We start from the raw sequence: 23,221 nt of genomic DNA, 5'->3' as shown, positions 1-23,221 counted from the left end.
CCTCTAGGAGTCCAAGCTCACTCCACCAGAACAATGGCAGCCTCCAAAGCCTTCATCAAAGGTCTGGACACTGCTTCCGTTATGGAAGCAGCTACATTGTCCACCTTCACCAAATACTACAAACTAGACAATGTCTTCAGAGCACAAGCAGGATTTGCAATGGCAATCCTACAGGGATTCTTAGAATCAGCCTCTTCTTCCTCAACCCTTCCTTCCAACAAACCTGTGATACTCTTCCACAACAAGAATACTGCAACATAGGAATAGAAGGACATAGAGCAGTTGTAGAAAATCTTACCCTAACCATAGATGTCCTTCTCTTCCATGTTGCAGTATTCTTTCCCTCCCTCCAAAACCCCCCTTCTTTCATTACCCAGTACAGCATACCCTTAGCCTCCTGGTACACTGTTCTCTGCACTGGGAGCTCATGAAAACTACACAAGGGCCCTGTGGCCCTATACCTGACATCACTGGCATACTCTTCTGCTGGGCCTTATACTCCTTCTGCTGAGCTCTCAAGATGTTCTTCATGTTTCACTGTTGCAGTCATTACATTTGGGATATCTCCTTGCGAGGTAGCCCTCAGTCGGCCTGATTAACAAAGTCTTGGGTCCTGTGTCGGTTGCTGTCCCTTTTTCCATGACGTCAGGTCGTCAGGGGTATAAAACATGCAGCCGACGCCATTACATCAGTCTTTCTTGCTGTGTGGTGCCTGAAGCAGAAGCAGTTAGCAAGTGCTGGTCGACCCACTCCTGAAATTTTCGTTTTTGAGTCTTCAACTAAAGCTAAGTATCCCGTTGGGGAAACATTTTCTTGCTCCTTACCAATGTCAGTAAAAGTTAATAATTGCTTTACTTGTGGAAAGCAAATACCTCATAAAGATTTTCATTTGTACTGTATTCTTTGCCTAGGCCCTGACCACGACATACCTTGCTGTTGGTTTTGTGCTTCAATTAGTGCACTATCCGTCTGTATATTTTCGCCTCTAAATATTTCGGTTCTCTCTCTAATTTATCCAGAAATGTCTATTAGCTATCTGACTACCGGGATTCTGAAAAAATGCAAAGATAAAGACAGAGACAGGCCGCCGAGGTCAAAAACTGCCGACGACGCTCCTCCTAAGCCAGTCACCAGTTTGCTGGTACTCAGGCGCTTTCGCAGCCCCTGATACCCTCTACTTCTGATTCGCAGGCCTCTACTGAGACCCATTCAGAGTCCGGTATGCCGCGAGATGCTTCAGCTATGGAACCTGCGGATGTCTCTACCTTGGATGGGTCCGGTGCTGCTGTGCAGGCACTGGCTTCTGAGGGTATCTTCAGGCCTACAAACTTGAATATTAAACCGACGCCTCCTCCTTTACTTAGGCCTAAATCTTGATCCATGCCTAAAAAAACAACGCCCAGGCCACATGCTCAGGCATCTATGCTTAAAAAACAAAGGATAAGAATTGCTGAAGATCTAATAACTCTAATCAGGGGTAGTCACCCCCCCCCCCCCCAAAGAGGCTTAGGCCTGAGCTTGATTATGAATCTTCTGATCAGGATTCTGTTTCCTCTGACTCTTCTAATGAGCTGGATTTGTCCATACCTACTTATGAGGATTCTCATGCAGAGGATTCCATTCTCTCTGCAGACTAGCAATGGCATTGTGGAACAGCCTTGAGCTACCAAGTGCACCTACAAGCTCAATTCCTTCCAGGAAAATTAAATACTCTGGTAGAGGGATTAAGCGGAAAACTCATGGACCCACATGAGTGGCAACTGAACCACGGATTTTCAACATGTTGACAAGCAAATGGGGCAGCCCAGACATAGATCTATTTGCCTCCCCCCAGAACTACCAGTTGGACAAATTTTGCACAAGGACTCCCCACAAACAAGCCTGGAAAGTGGATGCTCTCTCCTTCAGCTGGAAAAACCTATCAGTCTACACCTTTCCCCCCTTTGCCTCTGCTCTCCAAAGTTCTGCTAAAAGTCAAACAGGACAAACCAATGATGATTTTGATTGCTCCAGATTGGCTGCACCAACACTGGTACCAACTCCTGTGCAGTGTGTCGCAAATATCTCCATGGCACCTGCCTCAGACCCCTTCCCTGCTGTCTCAGCAGGAGAACCAAATTCTGCACCCTCAGCTTCCAACATTGAACCTTACAGCCTGGCTAATCACTTAAATTCACCCTTATCCCTCAGCAAACCTGTGATGGATGTCATCTTGGAGGCGAGAAGACCTAGTACTAGAAAGTCTTATGCTGGCAAATGGAAAAGATTCTGTGCCTGGAACCAGTCTTTAGGGATGAGCACAGCAGTGCCCAATTTAGCTCAAATTTTGCAATACTTAACTGAGATGCTTCACAAGGGCATGTCTTTTTCCTCTATTAAAATCCACGCCTCAGCTATTTCAGCTCACTATAACACAGAACCACCCCTCTTCTCTCATCCCCTGCTCAAGCAGTATCTCCGAGGGGCAAAGAACTTGAGACCACCCAGGAGAGCTCCTAACCCTGCCTGAGACCTTAACTTTGTTTTGGAGAAGCTCACTCTACCTCTTTTCGAGCCAGCTGCTACTGAAAGCTTAAAATTTCTTTCTTGGAAAACAGCCTTCCTTTTAGCAATCGCTTCAGCTAGAAGGATATCTGAATTACAGGCCCTTATGGCAGTGGAGCCTTTCATCATCTTTCATGCGGACAGGGTATCTCTCAGGACCAGTCCATCCTCCATGCCCAAGGTGGTTTCTAGTGTGGCTCTTAATCAGTCCATTCATTTTCCAACTTTCTTTCCCAATTCACAGAACAAAGGGGAACAGATTCTGCATTCCTTGGATGTGCACAGACAACTTCGATTCTACTTGGACAGGACTAAATCTCGAAGAAAATCTGAACAGTTGCTGGTAGCATTTGCTGTAGGGGCAGAGGGGAAGGCTATTTCAAAACAAACCATTTCTAAATGGATAAGCCATTGCATTAATTTCTGCTATAAGCACCATGGAAAACCTATCTCCCAGGGGATCAGATCTCACTCCACCAGGGCCGCATCTACTTCTGCAGCCTTTCTCAGAGGTGCTCCTACCTAGATATATTCTAGAAGCTGCTACCTGGAGTTCTGTTCATACTTTCACCAAGCATCATCATTTACCAATTTTCTCTAAATCCAGAGCTGGCTTTGCCATTGCTGTCTTGCAGGGCCTTATAACTGGCCCTAATGCTGTATAAATTCCTCCTCCCAACCATAGCTTTGGGAATCTACCCAAATGGTAATGACTGCAACAGTGAAACACTAAGAACATAGTGCAATTGTGTACACTTACCATAAATGTAGATGTTCGAGTGTGTTCACTGTTGCAGTCCTGGTTACCCTCCCTCCAGCCCCCTACTCTTCTCTGGCTATACCTCTTCTTTTCTTTACTATGCTTAAAAGCCTTTTTGGTGTATTTGCTTTTGGTTGGAGGTATAATTTTGTGTTTTTAATTTTATTTGCTACTCATTAGGGAGGCACCTGACATCTGGGGCAAGAACAACTGATGTAATGGTGTCGGCTGCATGTTTTATACCCCTGATGACCTGACGTCAATGAAGAAGGGACAGCAACCGACGCAGGACCCAAGACTTTGTTAATCAGGCCGACTGAGGATAACCTGCCAACAGATTACCCAAAATGTAATGACTGCAACTGTGAATACACTCAAACATCTACATTTATGGTAAGTGTACACAACTGTACTATTCTCACACATCCCCGGAGTCTCCACAGACTTTCATTTCAGATTTTCAGGGAGAACTGCTATTGATCATTTCCAAAGGGCCTAGGTGCTCTGCAAATCTTTCATAGGGAGGAGATTCCCCGCTACTTGAGTGTAGGCAGACATCTGAGACGCCTAAAATATTTAGGGCTGATGTCCTTTTGAAAAAGAAGCAAAAGACTTAAGCACATTTCTCCTGGTCCTAGGCATCCTCAGTGTGAATTGCAGGATTTTAGAGTTTGTTCAATGGCTTTGAAGCCTATTCAGGGAGTCTCTGTTCTTCCCCCACCTTAGTTTTCTACTCCCCTTAAGAGGCCTAGGGAGCAGGTTTCGTCTGGTGAGGAATCTTTGGCCTATTCCTCCCAGATTCCCTGTCCTTTGGATTATGGTTCAGAGGAATAGTGTACACTGTTGCTGCACTGACTTTCGGGGCTGTCATGAGACCAGTGTGTCCAGGTCTATTTTGGCTCTTCTTCATCAGGATTTTCAGATTGTTTCAGATCTTCCTGATTCTGAGGGGAAGGCTTTGGCACTCTTTGTTAGGGTCCTCTTCTCAAGTGGCTAGCCATTCTATCAAATGTAGTTATGATGCAGCTGATGCCTCATCTTTAGCTGCTACCTTTGCTTCTGTGTTGAGAAGGTGCTCCTGGCTTCGCCTTCAGCCTCTGCCTGATGATATCAAGGCCAAGCTGATGGATGCTGCTCTTGACAATAAAAATCTGGTTCCACAACTATTGAGCTTTTCAAATCTCTTAAGGAAAAGACTAAGGCTGTGCAGGAAGTGAAACATATTTGTTTCCTCTGTTCCCAAATTTCAGAGCAGTTACCCTACCAAGTCTGCATTTGTTCATAGATAGTCTCACCCTCCTCTTAAGGGTAAAAAGCATGCTAGATAGGCTCCTCCTGCCAAGTCCACTCAGACTCCTACAGCACAGAAGCCTGTTTTTCCAGACAAGCCAGGTTCTGTTTGACTATCTTAATTCCTCCCTCTGCAGCCATGTTCCTTTATCTCTGCGTCTTTCTGTGTCCCTTACAAATTGGTTACAGATCACTCAGGACTCTTGGATTCTTTCATCACTCATCAGGGGTATTACATGGTCTGGAAATCCCTTCCCCTATTTTTGGTCATTCTTCAATCTCTTCAGGAACAGCTGCCGTTTTTTTCAAGATCTTCTTCAGAGCCTTTTATCTGAAAGAACCATCCAAGCAGCTTCACCTTCTCTAAAGGGAAAGGGATTTTATTCTAGAATGTTTCTGGTTCCCAGGAAAGAAGGAACATGGAGACCCATTTTGGATCTGTCCCAGCTCAACACCTTTCTTGAAGGTTCCTTCCTTTTGAATGTTGTCCCTCCAAACCTTGTTTCCTCCTCTTCCTCAGGCTTCCCTAGTCTCTCTGTATCTCAATTATGCCTTTCTCCATGTTCCCATTCATCTCATTTTCAGGGAATTTTTTATTTTTTTCTGATTTCTTGAATTTTCAGTTTTCTGCTTTGCCCTTTGAACTCTCTATTGCCCCAAGGGTCCTCACCAAATGCCTCTCTCCCATGATTGCTTTCTGCAGGATGAGGGGAATTCAGAACTTTCCTTATCTGGATGGCCTGTTCATTCAGGGTTCCTCTCCAGAAATGTTGCTTCATCTTCACTATACTGTCTGTCTTCTGCATAACCTAGTGTTTACAGTGAACTTCCAAAGATCCTTCCTGACTCTTCCTCATGATGATGTCTTTCTCGGGTGCAGGATGCAGACTATTCCAATGTTGGCATTCCTGCCTTCTCCCAAGGCTTTGACTTTGATTGCATTCAGCCCCTTTTTCCTGTGGCCTCCATTACAGCCAGTGAGTTTCTAAGGGCTCTGGGATACATTGCTTCCACCATTTGTATGCATCCTGTAGCCTGACTTCATATAAGAAAGCTTCAGTGGTTCCTAAAGTCAGTCTGGTTTTAACATTCTCATCCTTTAGATTTTCCAGTTCTTCTCTTGTCTCAGGTTAGAGCTACAGTGGTGGATTCTTCAATTGTCCCTCAACCCAGGGCTTCCTTTTTAGCCTCCAGTCCCCACTCAGGAACACTTTTCAGATGCCTCAGACATGGGGTGGGGAGCTACCTTCAGCCCTCTTAAGTTCAGGTCCCTGGTCTCCCTGTCAAAGGAAGGACCATATCAGTATCAGAGATGAGAGCTCTTCAGGCCTCCCATTCCCTTTTCCTTCCAGGGCCCTTCAAAATCTTCACAGGCAATACCACAGTGATGTACATCAACAAGCAAGAGAGGACATGATCTTGCCTCTTGTGCAGACTCACTCTTCAGGTTTGGAATCTAGCTGTCCAATATCAGGTGAACTCTTCAGGCTGTTTATATTCCTTCAGATTTGAACATTGTAGCAGACTGTGCAGGTCCATAACACAGACTTACAAGTAGTTGCTTAATAGAAATGTGTTTCTGGACTTTGTCCACCAGTGGGGTACTCCTCTGGTAGATAATTTTGCCTCTCCTCTGAACAGACAACTTCCTTTCTTCTGTGTCACAGCCCCACATCCTCCAGCGCGGAAGGCAGATGCCCTGAATTTTTCCTGGAAGGGGATATTTATTTCTTCCATCCCTTTCCTCTCGTACCAAGGGTCTTTTTCAAGATGGAACAAGACTCTCCCAAAATCTTGTTGACTCCTTTTTGGCCAGACAAAATTGTTTCCCTCTTTTGCATTTAGCCAAGGGCAGTCATCACAAGTTTTTTCACAGGTTGGACCTACTCGCACAGGACAAGGGGTCTCTCACCCATCCCCACTTATCCACTCTTCAACTGGCACTGTAAGTGATGGGGGGTCTTGATCCGTTGGACACCTTTTTTGAGTACATGCTTTGGGTTCTGCTAGAAGCCAGGAAACCCACTACCAGGAAGTCATATTTGTCTAAGTGGAAGAGGTTTTCTGTTTGTCTTGCTCATAACCTGGATCCAACTTCCTTTGGTTCTTGCTTATTTGTGCAAGTTGCTCAATGGTAGGTTGGCATGCTCCCACCCGTGAGCCATTTTTTGCTGGTCTGCCTTTGATTCCTCCTCTGGCTTCTAGATTTGAGGTCAAACAAATTCCTTAAAGATGTCCTTCATATTTGGCCCCAGAAAGCCTATTCCTCCTTCCTGGGACCATAATTTTGTCTCCGAAAAATCGACTCTACTCCTTTTGAGCCTGCTGCTTCAACTTCTTTATAGCATTGTTCTTGGAAGACTGTTTTTCTTTTGGGCCTTACCTAAGCCAAATGGGTGTTTGAGCTGCAGGCCTTTATGGCTCGTCCTTCTTGTTTAGTTTTTATAAAGACAGGCTGGGTCTCTTCATACAAATCCTCCTCTTATGCCCAATGTCGTTAATGAGTTGTCTCTTAATCAGTCAATTAATTTTCCCACTTTTTTCATTCTTTGCATTCCACTAGTGAGAGGGTTCTTTAGACTTTAGTTTTATCCAAATAATATCAGAGTTGTCTATGAAAATCCAAAGTCTTTCATAAGTCTGAGCAACTTTTTCTTTCTTTCATCCTAGGTCATTGGGTTTAGCTGTTTCTATGCAGTCTATTTCTTCATGGATATGTAAGGCCATTTCCTTTTGTTACTCTCTTCATGGGAAAGCCTTTCTTCTGTTAAGGGTCATTCTTCCAGGGCTGTGGCTTCTTCTGTTGCTTTTTTCAAAGGATTGGATACCAGCTCCATCCTTGAGGCAGCTACTTGGACTTGTATTCATACTTTTACCAAGCACTATAAGTTGAATGTGGTTTCCAGGGCTAGATCTGGATTTGCTAGGGCTATACTGCATAGTTTCCTTGCAGGCTGTGCTGAGTCTTCTTTCTCCGACCTTTCCTCCTGAGCTTTTGTACCCTCCCTATTGTAAGGAATACTGCAACAGTGATATACAAAGGCATGGTACAATTGTGCATAATCTTACCATAACAGTACATGTCCTCTTCACTGTTGCAGTATTCACTCCCTCCGTCCACCCCCTGTTTATTTCTCCTTCTGGATGCACATGTTCCTCTGTCCTTGGACTGTTATGTTTCTTGGGGTTTTCTACTTCTGAGGATGGTACGTCACCTTTATGCCCCATACTGCGCATGGGGAACATATGTGTAGCTTACGGCGTTCCTATTGCAACCTAAGGCATTGGTATATTGGGCTGCCTTAGGCAAAGGATATCCCTACTGTAAGAAATACTACAACAGTGAAGAGAAAGACATCTACTGTTATTGTTAGGTTTTACACAACTGTACTTTCCTGAATCTGCAGAGTGTATGGGCTTGCAAAAGGTTAACATGTATCGTGTAAATTTACCACTGCAACATTGGTATACCCAAAGGATTGTGGAGGGGTCAGATGTTTAAAATCTGTGCTTCCCTGGCTAAAATCAGAAAAGAATGAAGAAAAAATGTTGTAGTAATGATACAATGGAATCTTGCAGACTGTGGCTTTGCATAGGCAACAGGATTTTACTTTGAAGGGACCATGTGAGAAAAGAATTAAGACCAGATGTTCGTGTTTCACTGTTGCAGTCATTACTCTTGGGTTATCCTGCTGGCAGGCTACCTGCAGTCGGCCTGAATTCCAAAGTCCTGGTCCAGCGTCGGTTGCTGTCACCTCTTCCCTGATGTCAGTGCGCCAGGGGTATAAAAGATGCAGCCGACGCCATTTTCTTCAGTCTTTCTTGCCGTGCGGTGCCTGAAGCAAAAGCAGTTCGCAAGTGCCGGTCTGCTGACTCCTGAGATTTTTGAATCTAATTTTAAAATCCGAAGTTTTCATTAAAGCTAAGTACCCCATTAGGGAAACTTTTTTTCTTGCTCCAGACCGATGTCAGAAAAGTTAACAATTGTATTTCTTGTGGGAAGCAAATACCTCTTAAGGATTTTCACTCTTACTGTATTCCTTGCCTAGGCCCTGACCACGACGTTGCTTGTTGTCGGTTTTGTGCTAGATTTAACCAACGCACTATAAAGCGTCGGTACGATTTTGCTTTTCATTACTTCGGCCGAAGATTCAATTATACTATGCCGTCGGAGCAACCGACGACCGGAATTTCTAAAACATGCAAGGATAAAGACAAGGACAGGCATCCAAGGTTCAAAACCGACGATGAGGCTTCCGCTAAGCTTGTCGTCAGTTCGCCAGTTCTCAGTGAGGCACTTTCGCAGCCCCTGACGTCTGCTACCTGAGAGCCACAGGCTGCTTCCGACTCCCACATGGAGCCGACTGGGCCTCTGGAAACTCAAGGTATTGGATCCTCGGAAACTATTCCCTCAGATGGGTCCAGAGCCGCTGTGCAGGCATCAGCTTCTGAGGGTGTTTTCAGACCAACTCAGCTATATGTAAAGCCGTCTTCAGCTTCCAAGCCAAAGACTAAAGCAGCTCTAAAGACAAACAAGTACAGCATTCTCCAGGACAGGCTTCTATGCCTAAAAAACAAATGCTCAAAATGGCCGAAGACCTTATTACTGTGATCAGGGGTTCCCATCCCCCTCTTGATAAGAGGCCTAAGCAAGAGAGAGAATATGAATCTTCAGATCAGGTTTCCATTTCCCCTGATTCCTCCTCTGATCAGGAATACTCTCTTCCTCCCTATGAGGATTCCGATGCTGAAGAATCTATTCCTTCAGCTTCTCCTCCAGAAGATTTCTCCTTTGGGGAAACCCTGCATACCATGAGGGAGCACTTTCATTGGGAGAGCCAGGATTACTCAGAATCTAAGAAAAGGCTCAGAGATTTTCTTTTACTTCCTCAGCACAGGCCCCTTGCTATTCCCCCTGTTCTGGACATTGTAGATGATATTTTTTCAGAGTCCGGTGTGTCTCCAGACTCTATACCCCTTGCACCGGTTAAGCCAGACAGATACTACAGGGTCCCAGATTCCCATAAATGTCTTTATAAAAACCTTGCTGCTGACCCAGAAACCATATCTCAGGGTCCTAAGGGAGTCTAAGCTTCCACTGCTAAAAACCCTGTCCCCTCTGATAGGGATTCAAGGGCACTGGACAGATGGGGGAAAAAAGTTTACACTTCTGCTACCTTGGCTGTAAGGGCCTTAAATTGTCAGTTTCATATGCTTAAATATCAGCAATACCTAATGTCACTACTAAAACAGAAAATGTTGACTAACTCTGAATGTCCTGAAAACAAGGAAATGCAGGATTTATTGCATGCAGCTAAACAAGTGGGAAAACATACTTTGCAATGTGGTTTTGATTCTTTGGAGGCCTCTTGTAGGGCTGCTGTAATGGGTTCTGTGATTAGGAGGCATGCTTGGTTAAAAGAACAGAATCTACCTGATCATGTTAAAGCAAAATTATTAGATGCCCCATTACAGCATGATACTTTGTTTGGTGTTAAGGCAGAAGAGGTGTTGAAGAAAATAGAGGATAAAGCGAAATCTATGCAGACAGTTAAGGATTTTTTACAGATACAGCCACCTAGATTTAGCAGGAACTGGCCTTCAAAAATTGGTCCTTTCCAGCGTCAGACAGGCCACAAAGAGGCAGGTACAGACACCCTAGAGGCAGATCCCAGCCCCAAGTCTCATACAGGCACAAGCAATGGGGTGCTGCTACCTCCAAAAGCGGAGAAGACAAATCTCAACCTTAAAGGAAACAGTCCCAATGACTTTCCTCTGCCAGCACCAAGCACTTACCTTTTACAAGCTCCCTTAGGGGGAAAACTAGCACTTTTTTCACAAAACTGGCACATGACCACCCAGGACAAATGGGTCTTGAATATAGTGTCTCAGGGCTACAGGTTCCACTTCCACACCCTGCCAAAGACAAGAGGCATGCCAGACCTGCCACACAATCAATGGGCAGAGACACAAAAGCAAGTTTCATCCCCCATGGACATGGGGGCCATTCAGCGAGTACCACTACAGGAGCAGGGACAAGGATTTTACTCACGACTTTTCCTGGTGCCCAGAAAGGACAAAGCCTGGAGACCAATACTGGGCCTGTCTATTCTAAACACTTTACTGGATGTTCCAAAATTCAAATTGTTGACTCTGCAGCAGCTTCTGCCCATGCTGGGCAAGAAGGCTTGGCTTGTAACTTTGGACCTAAAAGAGGCATACCTGCATGTTCCAGTCAGACAATCTTGCGGAAGATACCTCAGATTCGTAGCTGGATCAATGCACTACTAATTCTCTGCACTGCCCTTTGGCTTATCTACTGCACCCAGGGTCTTCACAAAATGCCTGGCACCAGTAATTGCTTTCTGCAGACAAAGAGGAATTCAAATATATCCCTACTTGGACGACTGCCTCATTCAAGCAGAGAACAAGGACATTTTGCTAAAACATCTGGCGTTTGTAAAAAAAATTACTAATTTGCCTAGGGTACACAGTAAACGAAAAGAAATCAAAACTAGTACCCTCTCAAGATAATATTCCTGGGTGCAAGCTTAAATACAACTGCCCAGATGGCTTATCTCATGCCAGACAAACAAAGGCAACTGACTTCTTACTTCGAAATGTTGGCAGCAAAAACCCAGTTATCTGCAAGAAAAATTCTGCAGGCTTTGGGCTTCATGGCATCCTGCATTCTGTTAATTCCATATGCAAGACTGCATATGAGGAAACTACAATGGTATCTAAAAAGTGTTTGGACTCCACATTGCCACAGCCTGGAAAAATCAATTACACTCATTCCCTGCCTGCAACAGGAGTTTCGATGGTGGGCTTCAGGCCTGTCACCAAAAGGGGACAGCCTTTCACTTTACCCACTGCCAGGCAGACAGTAACAACAGATGCGTCAAATTATGCCTGGGTGGCCCACATGGCCCGCAAGCCAAATGCATCTTCATATCAATCTAAAAGAAATGCTGCCTGTAGAAAATGTTCTGACAGCTTTCAAGGATCTCCTTCAACCAGGACAACTGCTGATAAAGACGGACAATACTACAGTCATGTGGTACATAAACAAGCATGGAGGCACGCATTCCTACCCCCTTTGCAGACAAGCCATGATTTTGTGGAACACAGCACTGACTTATCAAGTACACTTGCAAGCTCAATTCCTGCCAGGAAAGACAAATACTCTGGCAGACGAACTAAGCAGAAACCTCATGGATCCCCACGAGTGGAAACTAGATCCACAAATCTTCAGCATAATAACAAGGAAATGGGGACACTCAGACACAGATCTATTTGACTCCCCTCACAACTGCCGACTACAGAGATTCTGCACAAGGACTTATCACAAGCTAGCATGGAAAGTGGATGCTGTATCATTCAGCTTGAAAAACCTTACAGTATGTGCCTTTCCTCCAATACCTCTCCACCCCAAGGTACTCCTAAAGGTCAGACAGGAGAAGCCAAAAATGATCCTGATTGCCCCAGACTGGCCATGCCAGCACTGGTACCCAGTCCTAAAGAGCTTGTCTCAAGGCCCAGCCTGGACATTGTATCAAATTCCTCATTTACTGACCCAACAGAACAATCAGATACTGCACAGCCAACTCAAAACTCTAAATCTGGCTGCATGGCGGATAATGTAACCATTCAGAACACACCTCTCTCCAAAGTAGTTATGGATGTTATTCTGGAGGCCAGGAGGCCCAGCACCAGAAAATTATATGCAGAAAAGTGGAAGAGATTCTGTGCTTGGAACCCAGGCACAAGGAATTGCCATGCTTGTACCAAATATTCCTCAGATTTTATAATACTTAACTGAGATGTTGGACAAAGGCCTATCCTTTTCATAGATTAAAATTCGTGCCTCTGCCATTTCAGCTCATTACAATATGGGCCCACCTATTTTTTCACATCCTCTACTAAGGCAGTACCTCAGAGGGGCCAAAAGCATAAGACCCCCAAGAAGAGCACCAATACCTGCATGGGACCTCAATTTTGTCTTGGAAAAACTCACACTGCCTCCTTTTGAGCCAGCTAATACAGCTGAGATACAATTCTTATGGAAAACAGCTCTGCTCTTAGCAATAACTTCAGCAAGAAGAGTCTCAGAGTTACAGGCTCTAATGGCGATTGAACCTTTTATAATTTTCCATCCGGACAGGGTTTCTCTGAGGACAAACCCAACATTTATGCCTAAGGTGTAGTGTCCAGTGTGGCTCTTAATCAAACAATTAATTTGCCTACCTTTTATCCAAACCCACAGAATAAGGGAGAGACACTTCTACATTCTTTGGGCATACACAGACAGCTACACTTCTACTTGGACAAAACTAAAGCTTTCAGAAAATCTGAGCAACTCTTAGTGGCATATGCTGCAGGATCTCAAGGAAAAGCAATCTCAAAGCAGACAATTTCCAAATGGATAGCCCACTGCATTCGCTTCTGCTGTTCTCAGCATGGCAAATCAGTGCCCAAGAGCATCAGGCCACACTCAACCAGAGCAGCAGCTACTTCAGCAGCCTTCCTCAGAGGAGTACCAACTAAGGACATTTTGGAGGCTGCAACTTGGACTTCAGTGCACACTTTTACAAAGCACTACCACTTACCTCTTTACTCTAAATCCAGAGCAGGCTTCGCCACTGCAGTTCTGCAGGGCCTCATAGCCACTCCTAATTCTATTTAGGCCCAGCCACCCAACCTCAGCTTTGGGATTCAACCCAAGAGTAATGACTACAACAGTGAAACACGATTAACATAGTACAGTTGTGTACCTACCATAAATGTAGATGTTCGAGTGTATTCACTGTTGCAGTCCAGGTAGCCCTCCCACCATCCCCCCTTTCTTTGCTGGGACTTATCTGTACTTCTCTATTGTATACAACCTATGTGGTGTATTTGCTTGTAGATGAAGGTATTGTTAATGTTAGTGCATGCTTTTTTTATAAGCAGAATTTTAGCCTACCCTTTTGGGGGCACCTGACATCTGGGGCAAGAAAAACTGAAGAAAATGGCGTCGGCTGCATCTTTTATATCCCTGGCACACTGACATCAGGGAAGAGGCGACAGCAACCGATGCCGGACCAGGACTTTGGAATTCAGGACTACTGCGGGAAGCCTGCCAGCAGGATAACCCAAGAGTAATGACTGCAACAGTGAATACACTCGAACATCTACATTTATGGTAGGTACACAACTGTACTTTATTTGTTGGCTAAGGGGTAGGGAAGGCAGATGTCTCCAAATACATATAATCTCCATATGCGTAGCTTCCTCTAGCCCCTTTTGGTGAGAGAGCCCACTCTGCAAGAGCTGTAATTGCCACAACTGTCTTAGAGGGGTCAGTGCCCAGGCCCTCTTGGAAGGAGCTACAGGTCATCTGTCCTCACTTTCTCCAAGCCTTATAACCTGGAAGTTACTTCTAGAACCAAGGCAGAATTTGGCATGGCCATGGTGCATGATCTTTCCGAACCATATTTTTTCACAGCCTCCATGTAATGGTCCGCGAGCTTTAGGAATTTTCCCAAGTGTTACCACAACTGCAGCAGTGAACATACCACAGTTGTGTTAAGAATTTATCATAATTGTAGCTGTTTGTGTTTTCTCTCTCGGAGTAAATCTCCCACCCCTTTTTCCTTTCCTGTAGCGATCCTTTGGTTGAGTTGGGTATATGCAGCTGTCAGTCTTCTTACCGTCCATCTTTACTTAAGGAGCCCCCTCTCAGGTTATGTAATACCTGGAGAAGGAGTTGTGTGCTTACTGAATGGGCCACTATTCTTGGGAGCGTATGCCATTTGGGTGCCTCTTGCTGTGGTCTCAGCCTTGACACTTGGAGTTGACTGTGGCAGTAAAGAACTAATGGTGGCATGGATGGTCTGCCCTCTTATACCACAGATTTACTGATGTCCAGGTTGTAGGATGTCTGCCATGCCTGGAGGAAAAGGGTGAAAAGCTGTGGAAGTTATGCCTGCAAAGGTCTTAAATTTTTATCACTACTGCAGCGTTGAACTCAATTAAGTTTTAAAATAACTTTTAGCATTCTGCTCATTTACACCAACAGATATGGTTTTACCTTGAAAGTTTTTCTTTTTTAAAAAGTTATGCATTCAAGAGAAGTCAGATGGCAGATTGTATAAGTGGTTAGGTTTATTGCATTTTCTGCTACTAAAAGGCCTTGCTGCTTTTTCTTAATGTTTAAAGGGTATTCAGATTGGCAAGTTGTTGCCGGCCTTCTGTTTTTTTATGAATCTAAGGTTAGTAGTCATGCTACACCACTTTATCTCTGACAGTTTAGCTTACATATGTACTTTAGTAAAGAGCCTTCTTTGGTACAAAAGATCTGCAGGACGTAGTGTTGAGCATTTCAGGGTTTCTACTTCTTGGGTCTTATTATGATGAGGTTCTCAATATTCTTTTCCATTGGTTGTATGGTTCAAGTTTCTAAAGTAAGACTACATCAGCTTTAGTTCTGTTATCTTGAGACCTTTTAAGGATTTTCAAAGTATAGTCTGCAGTAATTCTTTTGTCCCTCTTCTACAGTTGCATTACTGGGTCTTTTGTTTTTCATGTATTGTTGTAAAACAAGGACATTTAGTGAGAAGGATTTATAATAATGTCAATCTAGTCTTGAAAACCGGTTTCTGATAGTTATGTTTAACTCGGTGGTAAAAAAGGGAACAGGAAGTGAGCATTCTACATTGGAGTTCCAGCATGACTAAAATTATTGTAGATGGGGCTTTTACATCAGATACCAGGTATTTGGCGGAGGAGAATCCCATTAACATGACTCTTTGGAAGTCCCCCTCAAAGATTTGTAAGTATTGCGATACTTCCATATTGACATTATTTACAGCTTAAGAATTTAGTATTATTGTATACACATTTAAACAAGTGGTGAGTCTTGTGTAGGTCTGTTCTTGTGAACTGATTTTTCCTTATTTTTCTAGCAGCAATGTCATAGTTTGTCAGTCTTCCATGTCAGCAAGGCAGTTAAGGTACTGTGTGTAACACTTCTTAAAACTGAGTATTTAGAAGGAATTTCAAGTGTTTTTCCTTTGTTTTGTTAACTCAGTCTCCTCCCCAACTGTCGGCAAGCCTTACAAATGCAACTACTGTGGACGGAGCTATAAACAACAGAGCACCTTAGAGGAACACAAAGAACGCTGCCACAACTACCTACAGAGCCTGAGTGCTGATCCACAGCCATTGCCTGGTCAGGGTATGTATGAAACGAGCATCTCAACCTAGCTGAGAAATAAAGGATGTTGCTGTATGCTTTAAAATAGGTGTGTAGTCTTTTTGGGGCCATTGCATTGTCCTTGCAGAAATATTGGGCATTCTGTACTTCATTTCTTAAGCGTGTCAGAAGTGTGGCCATTTGGCAGGCTGTCTTTAGTTTTGTGTGTATATGCATTAGTTCTGAGACTGTCCATTTAATGGTCAGAGCCCTTTAAATCACTCAGTCGAAGCTAATTCCAGACTAAGCATCATTCCTCCATGACGACCCATTTCCTTTTTTTTGGGAGGGGGGTACCAGAAAGACAAAGTAGTTTCTACAAGAAATCATCTTAGATGAACCAATAAGTTAGTGGCATTTTAGCATCCAGCTTTGACTTCAGGATCCTTGTTGCAGCTACAAAACAGTACTACTTCATAGTAAGAAGGGTCCCACCCTTCTTTGCACCCAGAAGTAGTGGGAGTACTGAACAAGGTTTCTTTGTAGTCAGAAGGCTAGCAGCGCTGCACATAGTGCAACTGCAAGGAAAAGCTGTCATGCCTCTTCAAGCAACGGACTGATAATAGTTGTAATATGTAGTCTGTTTTCAAAACCAGTCTCTTGTCATGCTGAAAGTATATTATTTGTTGTTGTGCTTATCTTCTGAAGTAGCCCCCTTCCTTCCCCACAAGCCCTTAGATGTTCTTCGTGTTTCACTGTTGCAGTCATCACCTGTGGGTTATCCCTGCTGTGGTAGCCCTTGGCTGCCCCGAATACCAGCGTTAAGTGTTTTTTTGCATTGGCTGCAGTCGCCTACAGTCTGAAGTCAGGTTGTCAGTGCTATAAAGCAAGGCAGCCAACATCATTACATCAGTTTTTCTTGCCGTGGAGCCCGTAGCAGAAGCAGTTCCCACGAGTGCCGGTTGGTCGCTACCAGAAGTTGCATGTCAGCTGAAAACGTCTAAAGCTAAGTAGCCTGTTGGGGATCCTTTTTTCTTGCACTAACCGATGTCCGAAAAAGTTAATTGTCTCACCTGTGGAAAGCAGATCCCACACTGAGACTTCCATTCTTACTGCGTCACTTGTTTAGGCCCAGACTACGACGTCCCCCATTGTCGGTTCTGTGCCCTCTTTAATGCGAGAACCATTCACCGTAGAGCACTTTTTGTAGAGTTATTATCGTGTTCAGTCGTCGCATTCCGATATGTCGTCGATCAGCCAACAATCGGTGGACATTCCAAAAAAACGTAGAGAGAGGCCACACAACGCCAAGTCTTCCGGCGATGCTACCGCTAAGCAGGTAGTCAGTTGTCTGGAATTCAGTGAGGCTCTTTCACAGCCCCTGATGCCCGATTCGATATATATGCAGGCCTCTACAGAGACCCTTTCGGAGTCCGGTATGCCACAGAATTCTTCTTAGTCTTTTGAGCCTTTGGCTCTCTCTGCCTCAGTTGGATCTGGAGCTGCGACTCAGGTGCCGGCTTCCGAGGAGGCCTTTTGCACTACCGAATCTAGACAAAAAACGACGTCTTCGCATCCGACTACTGATTCTGTCAGACTGACGGATTCTCTCAGGCCTAGAAGCCAGGCCACTCCTAGGAAATGTACTTTTAGCCACCATCTTGCTACTGCTCCACCACCCCAAGCACAAATGCTTAAAATGGCAGAGGATCTAATCTCCTTTATCTGGAGTAGTCAGGTCACAACTTTCAAAAAGGAAAAGGCACTCTTCTCCAGAAGTTATGGCAGAACAGGATTCTGAGGAATCAGACAGTTCAGTTTTTGAAGAGGAACAGCATCCCTTCATTCATCAAAAACTAGGAGGAAGGCTCTCCCTCTTCAAATACAATTTGCTTTCTGTAACAAAGGACAGATGGGTCTTAAAGATCATTTTTCAGGGATACAAATACTCTTTCAGCGAACTCCCAGTCCCAAGAGGGTACCCAAACTTGCCTCCAAATCAGTGGGCAGAGGCATTAAAACAGGTCCAAGCTCTCATATCCCAGGGGGCAGTAGAACCTGTCCCCTCAGATCAGAAAAGCAAAGGCTTTTATTCCAGACTGTTCCTTGTTCCCAGAAAAGAGGGCACTTGGCGCCCCATCCTGAATCTATCCATTCAGAACACCTCCATGGTATGCTAACAAAAAATGCCTGGTGAGTGACCATAGACCTAAAAGATGCTCATCTCCACATCCCTATCAGGGAATCATGCAGGAAATTCTTGTGCTTCAGAGCAGGCTCACAACACTTTAAGTTTTCTGTGCTGCCCTTTGGCTTATTTACTGCTCCCAGAGTATTCACCAAGTGCTTAGCCCCGGCCGTAGCATTCTGCCGAAAGAGAAATGTACAGATTTACCCTTAGTTGGATGACTGTCCCATTCAGGTGGAGTTCAAAGAAAAGGTGCTCCAGGACCTTCTCTGTGTCAAATCCCTCCTAACATCCGTAAGGTTCACCATCAATGAGAAGAAATCAAAGCAAAACCCCACCAGGAAGATCATATTCTTGGGAGTTGTGCTAGACACAGCATCCCAAATGGCTTTCTTATCCCCAGAGAAGCAGAGCTTCCTGCCTGTCTGCTTTACCCAGCTGGCTTCCAAAATTCACCTCACTGCGAGGAAGTTCCTGCAAGCCCTGGGATACATGGCATCTTGCATCCTTCACATTCCTCTGGCCAGGCTTCACATGAGAAAACTTCAGTAGTATTTAAAGAACATCTAGTGCCAGCACTCTGTCCCTAGAGACCTCTTTTCCCCTGATCCCATGTATAAGGGCCGAGTTTCTCTAGTGGGCAGAGGTCTGTGCCAGGAGCAAGGGTCTTCCCTTCATCCTCCGCCTTTCCGGCCAGACCATCACCACAGATGCCTCAGACATTGCTTGGGTCGCTCACCTAGCAGGCAGGTGCACCCAAGGTCTTTGGGATGCCCAGCAACTGCACTTGCACATCAGTTAGAAATGATGGCAGTACAAAAGGCAATGACTTCTTTCAAACCCCATCTCAGGCCAGGGGTTCTCCTTATAAAAAAACAGACACCACCACAGTAATGTTGGTATATCAACAAACGGAGGGGACCCAGTCTTACACCCTGTGCAGGCTAGCCATGAGCCTCTGGCTTACAGCTACCTCCATGGGTCTACACCTAATTGCCCAATACCTACCAGGGGTCAATACCATCCTGGCAGACCACCTAAGCAGAAACTTACTAGACCCCCATGAATGGCAGCTCCACAGGGAAATCTTTCTGCAAATCACTCAAGAGTTGGGGACTCCAGAAGTGACATGGCCTCGCACCTCAATCACCAGCTGAAAAAGTTCTGTACCAGGGAGTATCCCCTCCTAGCGTGAAAGGTGGATGCCTTGACCTTCACCCCTGGAACTCCCTCTTTGTATACATGTTCCCTCCTCTGCCCCTTATTCCCAAGGTACTGATCAAAATAAGGGAGGAGAGACCAAAGGCCATCCTCATTGCTCCAGTTTGATCCAGACAGCAGTGGTACCCCTTACTGCGCAGCCTGACCTTACACCCCTCCCAAGCAGCTTCCCCTGATCTCAGACCTCTTGACCCAAGTGAGGAGGAAGATACTGCACCCAGACTTAGATTCTCAGGCTTTCAGCATGGCTTATACCTTAAAAGTTAACAAGGAGTCCCTGTTAAGCAAACGGGTCCTGAACATCATCGCAAGAGGCCAGAAGGCCCAGCACCAGAAAATCATATGCAGGGAAATGGAAAAGATTCTGCTCCTGGAACAAGTCCAAAGGAGCCAGTACCCCCCCATCCTTCCCATCCCTCTTCTCTTTGATTACCTAGTCAAGTTGCTCAATAGTGGCCTCTCTTTCTCCTCTATTAAAATCCATGTCTCAGCCATTTCTGCCCATTACGATTCAGACCCACCCCTCTTCTCTCATCCTTTGATTAAGCAATTCCTCAACCAGGCTTCTAATATCAGACCTCCCAGAAGGCCTCCCACTCCACTCTGAGACCTGAATTATGTTCTAGAAAAACTAACCTTATTTCCTTTTCGAACCTGCTGCTTCTACAGAATTGAAATACCTCTCCTGGAAGACTGCCTTCCTACTAGCTATCACCTCAGCCAGAAGGGTATCAGAACTTCAGGCTCTCATGGCTGTTGAGCCAGTCATCATTTTCCATACAGACAGGGTCTCCCTGAGAACTAACGCCTCCTTTTTGCCCAAGGTGGTACCTGATGTGACCCATAACCAAGTCATACACCTATCCACGTTCTTTCCCAACCCCCCAAAACAAGAGGGAAAGAATTCTACACTCGCTAGACATGCACAGACAACTCTGATACTATCTGGACAGTACTAAAACATTCAGAAAAACAGACCAACTACTGGTCAGCTTTGCCCCTGGGGCAGAGGGGGAAGCCCATTTCCAAACAAACCATTTCCAAATGGGTATCGCACTGTATCCATTTCTGCTACAGACTACATGGGAACCCCCCCTTAAGTCTATCCATACCCATTCCACTAAGGCACACTCCACTTCCACAGCCTTCCTCAGAGGAGTACCCACATGGGGCATCTTAGAAGTTCCCCCCTGTAGCTCTCTCCATACTTTTACAAAGCATTACCGCCTACCTCTTTTTTTCTAAGTCTAGGGCAGGGTCTGCTTCTCCAGTTCAGCAGAGCCTGCTTGACCCATGCCCAGGACTCTTACTATCCTTCCGCCCCTCTCATCAGCTTTGAAAATCCTCCCCCAGGTGATGACTGCAACAGTGAAACACAGAGAACATAATACAGTTGTGTACACTTACCATAAATGTAGATGTTCGAGTGTATTCACTGTTGCAGTCTTGGTTTCCCTCCCTCCATCCCCCATATAGCATCTTCCTCTAGGGGGACATAAGCTTCCCGTGGTGGCTTTTAGCCACCAGGACCACTTTTCCTTATTTCCTTGTGCTTCTGAAAGGTTAAGGCAAGAAAAACTGATGTAATGACGTCGTCTGCCTTGCTTTATAGCACTGACAACCTGACATCAGACCACAGGCGACTGCAGCCAATGCAAAAAACATTGACTCTGGTATTCGGGCTAGCCGATGGCTACCACAGCAGGGATAACACACCAGGGATAACACACAGGTGATGACTGCAACAGTGAATACACTGGGAACATCTACATTTATGGTAAGTGTACACAACTGTACTTCTTGCTGCAGTTATTCATTGGATCTCAGCCCTGTTCCCAGCCACAAGTTGCACCGTAAGGTAGGGTAGGACTTGGCTGTGAGCCAGTATCTAGTATACCCTTATCGTAACAAGGGAGTTTTTTGATCTTGCACTGTTTAAATACGAAGAGGTGAACAGTGCGTCTGTTCTGTTGAGTGACTCTACACTTAAAGCATTCTCTAGTAGTACAAGTTTTGAGGCTGAAGCAGTCTTGCTGAGCTTTTCAGACAGTGACTGCAGGCAGCAAGTCTTTTATCAAGAATCTCTCACTGAGATTAAATGCACCATAATGGGGCTTATATTTCCCACTTACCCTTAAGGTGTAACGTGTATTTTTTGGGTGTACGTCAAATTAGTAATTTTTTGCAGGTCGAATATGCCTTGCTGCAACCCACACAACTTTCTGGTTTAAATATTTCCAACTCCTAAATCATAACAGTACAAAAAATAAAAATGTACCCTACCTGTATTGCTCTCTGATCATTCCCCCTCTCCACATACACACTCACAAATACCTGCTGTCTAGTGCAGCAGAACAGAATTACAACAGTGAACACATCCGCAACACAGCACCCCTAAACTATTACCACCTAATAAGTGCAACAGACAAGAAATTGTGTTCTGCACTGTTACAGGAAAACACGTAAAGCACAATTTCACAAAGTAATACATCAACTAATGTATTATGATATTGCAAATTCAAGTAAGACTCTTGACACACTACTGTGACTTGTATGTGCTTGTGGGAATACTTTCATATAATCAAATATACATATCACAACTTGAAAAATGAGAAAAAAATCAAAACATAAGTTTGGTTGCTCAATCCAATTAATCATATAATGTAGAAACTACATAATGGCATAGCAGTAACTTCTTCCGCTGCTCTGGCATGTAAAAAAATCATCTTCCATACAGGTAAAGCAATGTAAAGCCGAAAACACGTCATACTAAAAGAATGTAATGCAACAGAACTGCAACTGTCATCTTCATACATACATACATACTAAAAGTAAGGAGCACTGTCACATGCATTACAGCAAGAACTGGATATAGCCCATCTGTATGACAAGGCAGTACAAAAGAAATGAAGATGCAAGCATACACACAGTAGTGCAAGAACTCACAGTAGTGTAGCAAAATCCGTAATGCCAACTTTTAACGGACACATACTGTAGAACAGTTGCACTCTAAACTTGTGAAAACATACCTGAACACAACTTGATAGACCAGATTAAGCTCTCCAGGGCTACATTTTAAGGAGCAGTGTTATAGGCTTCAAAAAAATCACTCGAGTATGTATCTTCACTTGCGAAAAGTTTACCAAACTGCTTGTGTATGACAAAGCTGAAGTCTTATGTGGTGGCAGTGGAGAGGTTATGGTTAATCTTGCATGTAGTTCTTGCTACCTGGCAACCCAAGAAGTAAAGAGCTCTAAGATGTCATGCCTCTGTACTGTTTTGCGTATGTGGAAGGCATAGCTGTTTTAAGTTCACTGACCTTCCAAAAAGCATACAGGAAACATGGTGGAAGTTGTGGTGTTGCTGCAGATCTTGTTGCAAACTTCCTTGATTTCCATGTGAGGTACCACTCTAAGGTAGTGCACTAACTGTCATGCTTCTGGAGGATACACTTTACAGAGGTAATTAAATGCTGGCGTAACTTGATCCTCTGGTTAAAAAAATATTACTCTGGATCTTTTAATATCTGCAATTTTGAAATAACACAAACCAAATCTCTCAGTGGCTATCCATTCATAATTAAGACTGCCACATCCATGGCACAACTTATAAGAAAACATGCAAGGGTATGTGCTTACTGAAGCCTGTGCATTTAAGGAATCCATGAATGCTGTACAATTGATGGCAGATACCATCCTTCAGTGAGGAATGTACCTTCCGTCAACCAGATACTAACAAGGCTCAAGTCTAACAGAATCTCCATAGTTAAAACAACAACCATGGCTGGAGAGCTACTGTCAGAGAGTCTTCTGTGGTTAAAAAAAAAAAAAAAATTGTTTTCAAGGGATAGTCCTCAGACTGCAGCAGTCCCGTCAGATTGCAACACCTCACTGTGCTTTCAAAGCTACAGTTTGAATAAGCTCTCGAGATGGTATGAATGCAATAGCTTCCAAAAAACTGCTAGCCCATTACATCATCAGCAAAAAGGCAAAGTGTAATCCTTCATGTGGCTGCATGACTGCAGCTCAGACTCTGCCACATC

At 44.5% G+C, this 23,221-nt stretch overlaps 1 protein-coding gene across 2 annotated transcripts in view; it reads left to right on the top strand.

Moving 5' to 3' along the window:
* The window catches only part of IKZF4 (IKAROS family zinc finger 4), a 437,207-nt gene that overhangs the window by 316,083 nt on the left and 97,903 nt on the right, over positions 1-23,221 (top strand). For both annotated transcript variants that reach the window (XM_044083750.1, XM_044083749.1), the window contains exon 3: positions 15,666-15,812. In XM_044083750.1, coding sequence (XP_043939685.1) covers positions 15,666-15,812 — 147 coding nt within the window. The remainder of the gene's footprint in view (positions 1-15,665; positions 15,813-23,221) is intronic.

The sequence above is a fragment of the Protopterus annectens genome, chromosome 9.part0 (assembly GCF_019279795.1).
Source record: "Protopterus annectens isolate FY-2018-M chromosome 9.part0, PAN1.0, whole genome shotgun sequence".
Lineage (NCBI taxonomy): Eukaryota > Metazoa > Chordata > Ceratodontiformes > Protopteridae > Protopterus > Protopterus annectens.
This window is presented reverse-complemented; position numbering and strand designations above follow the sequence as displayed.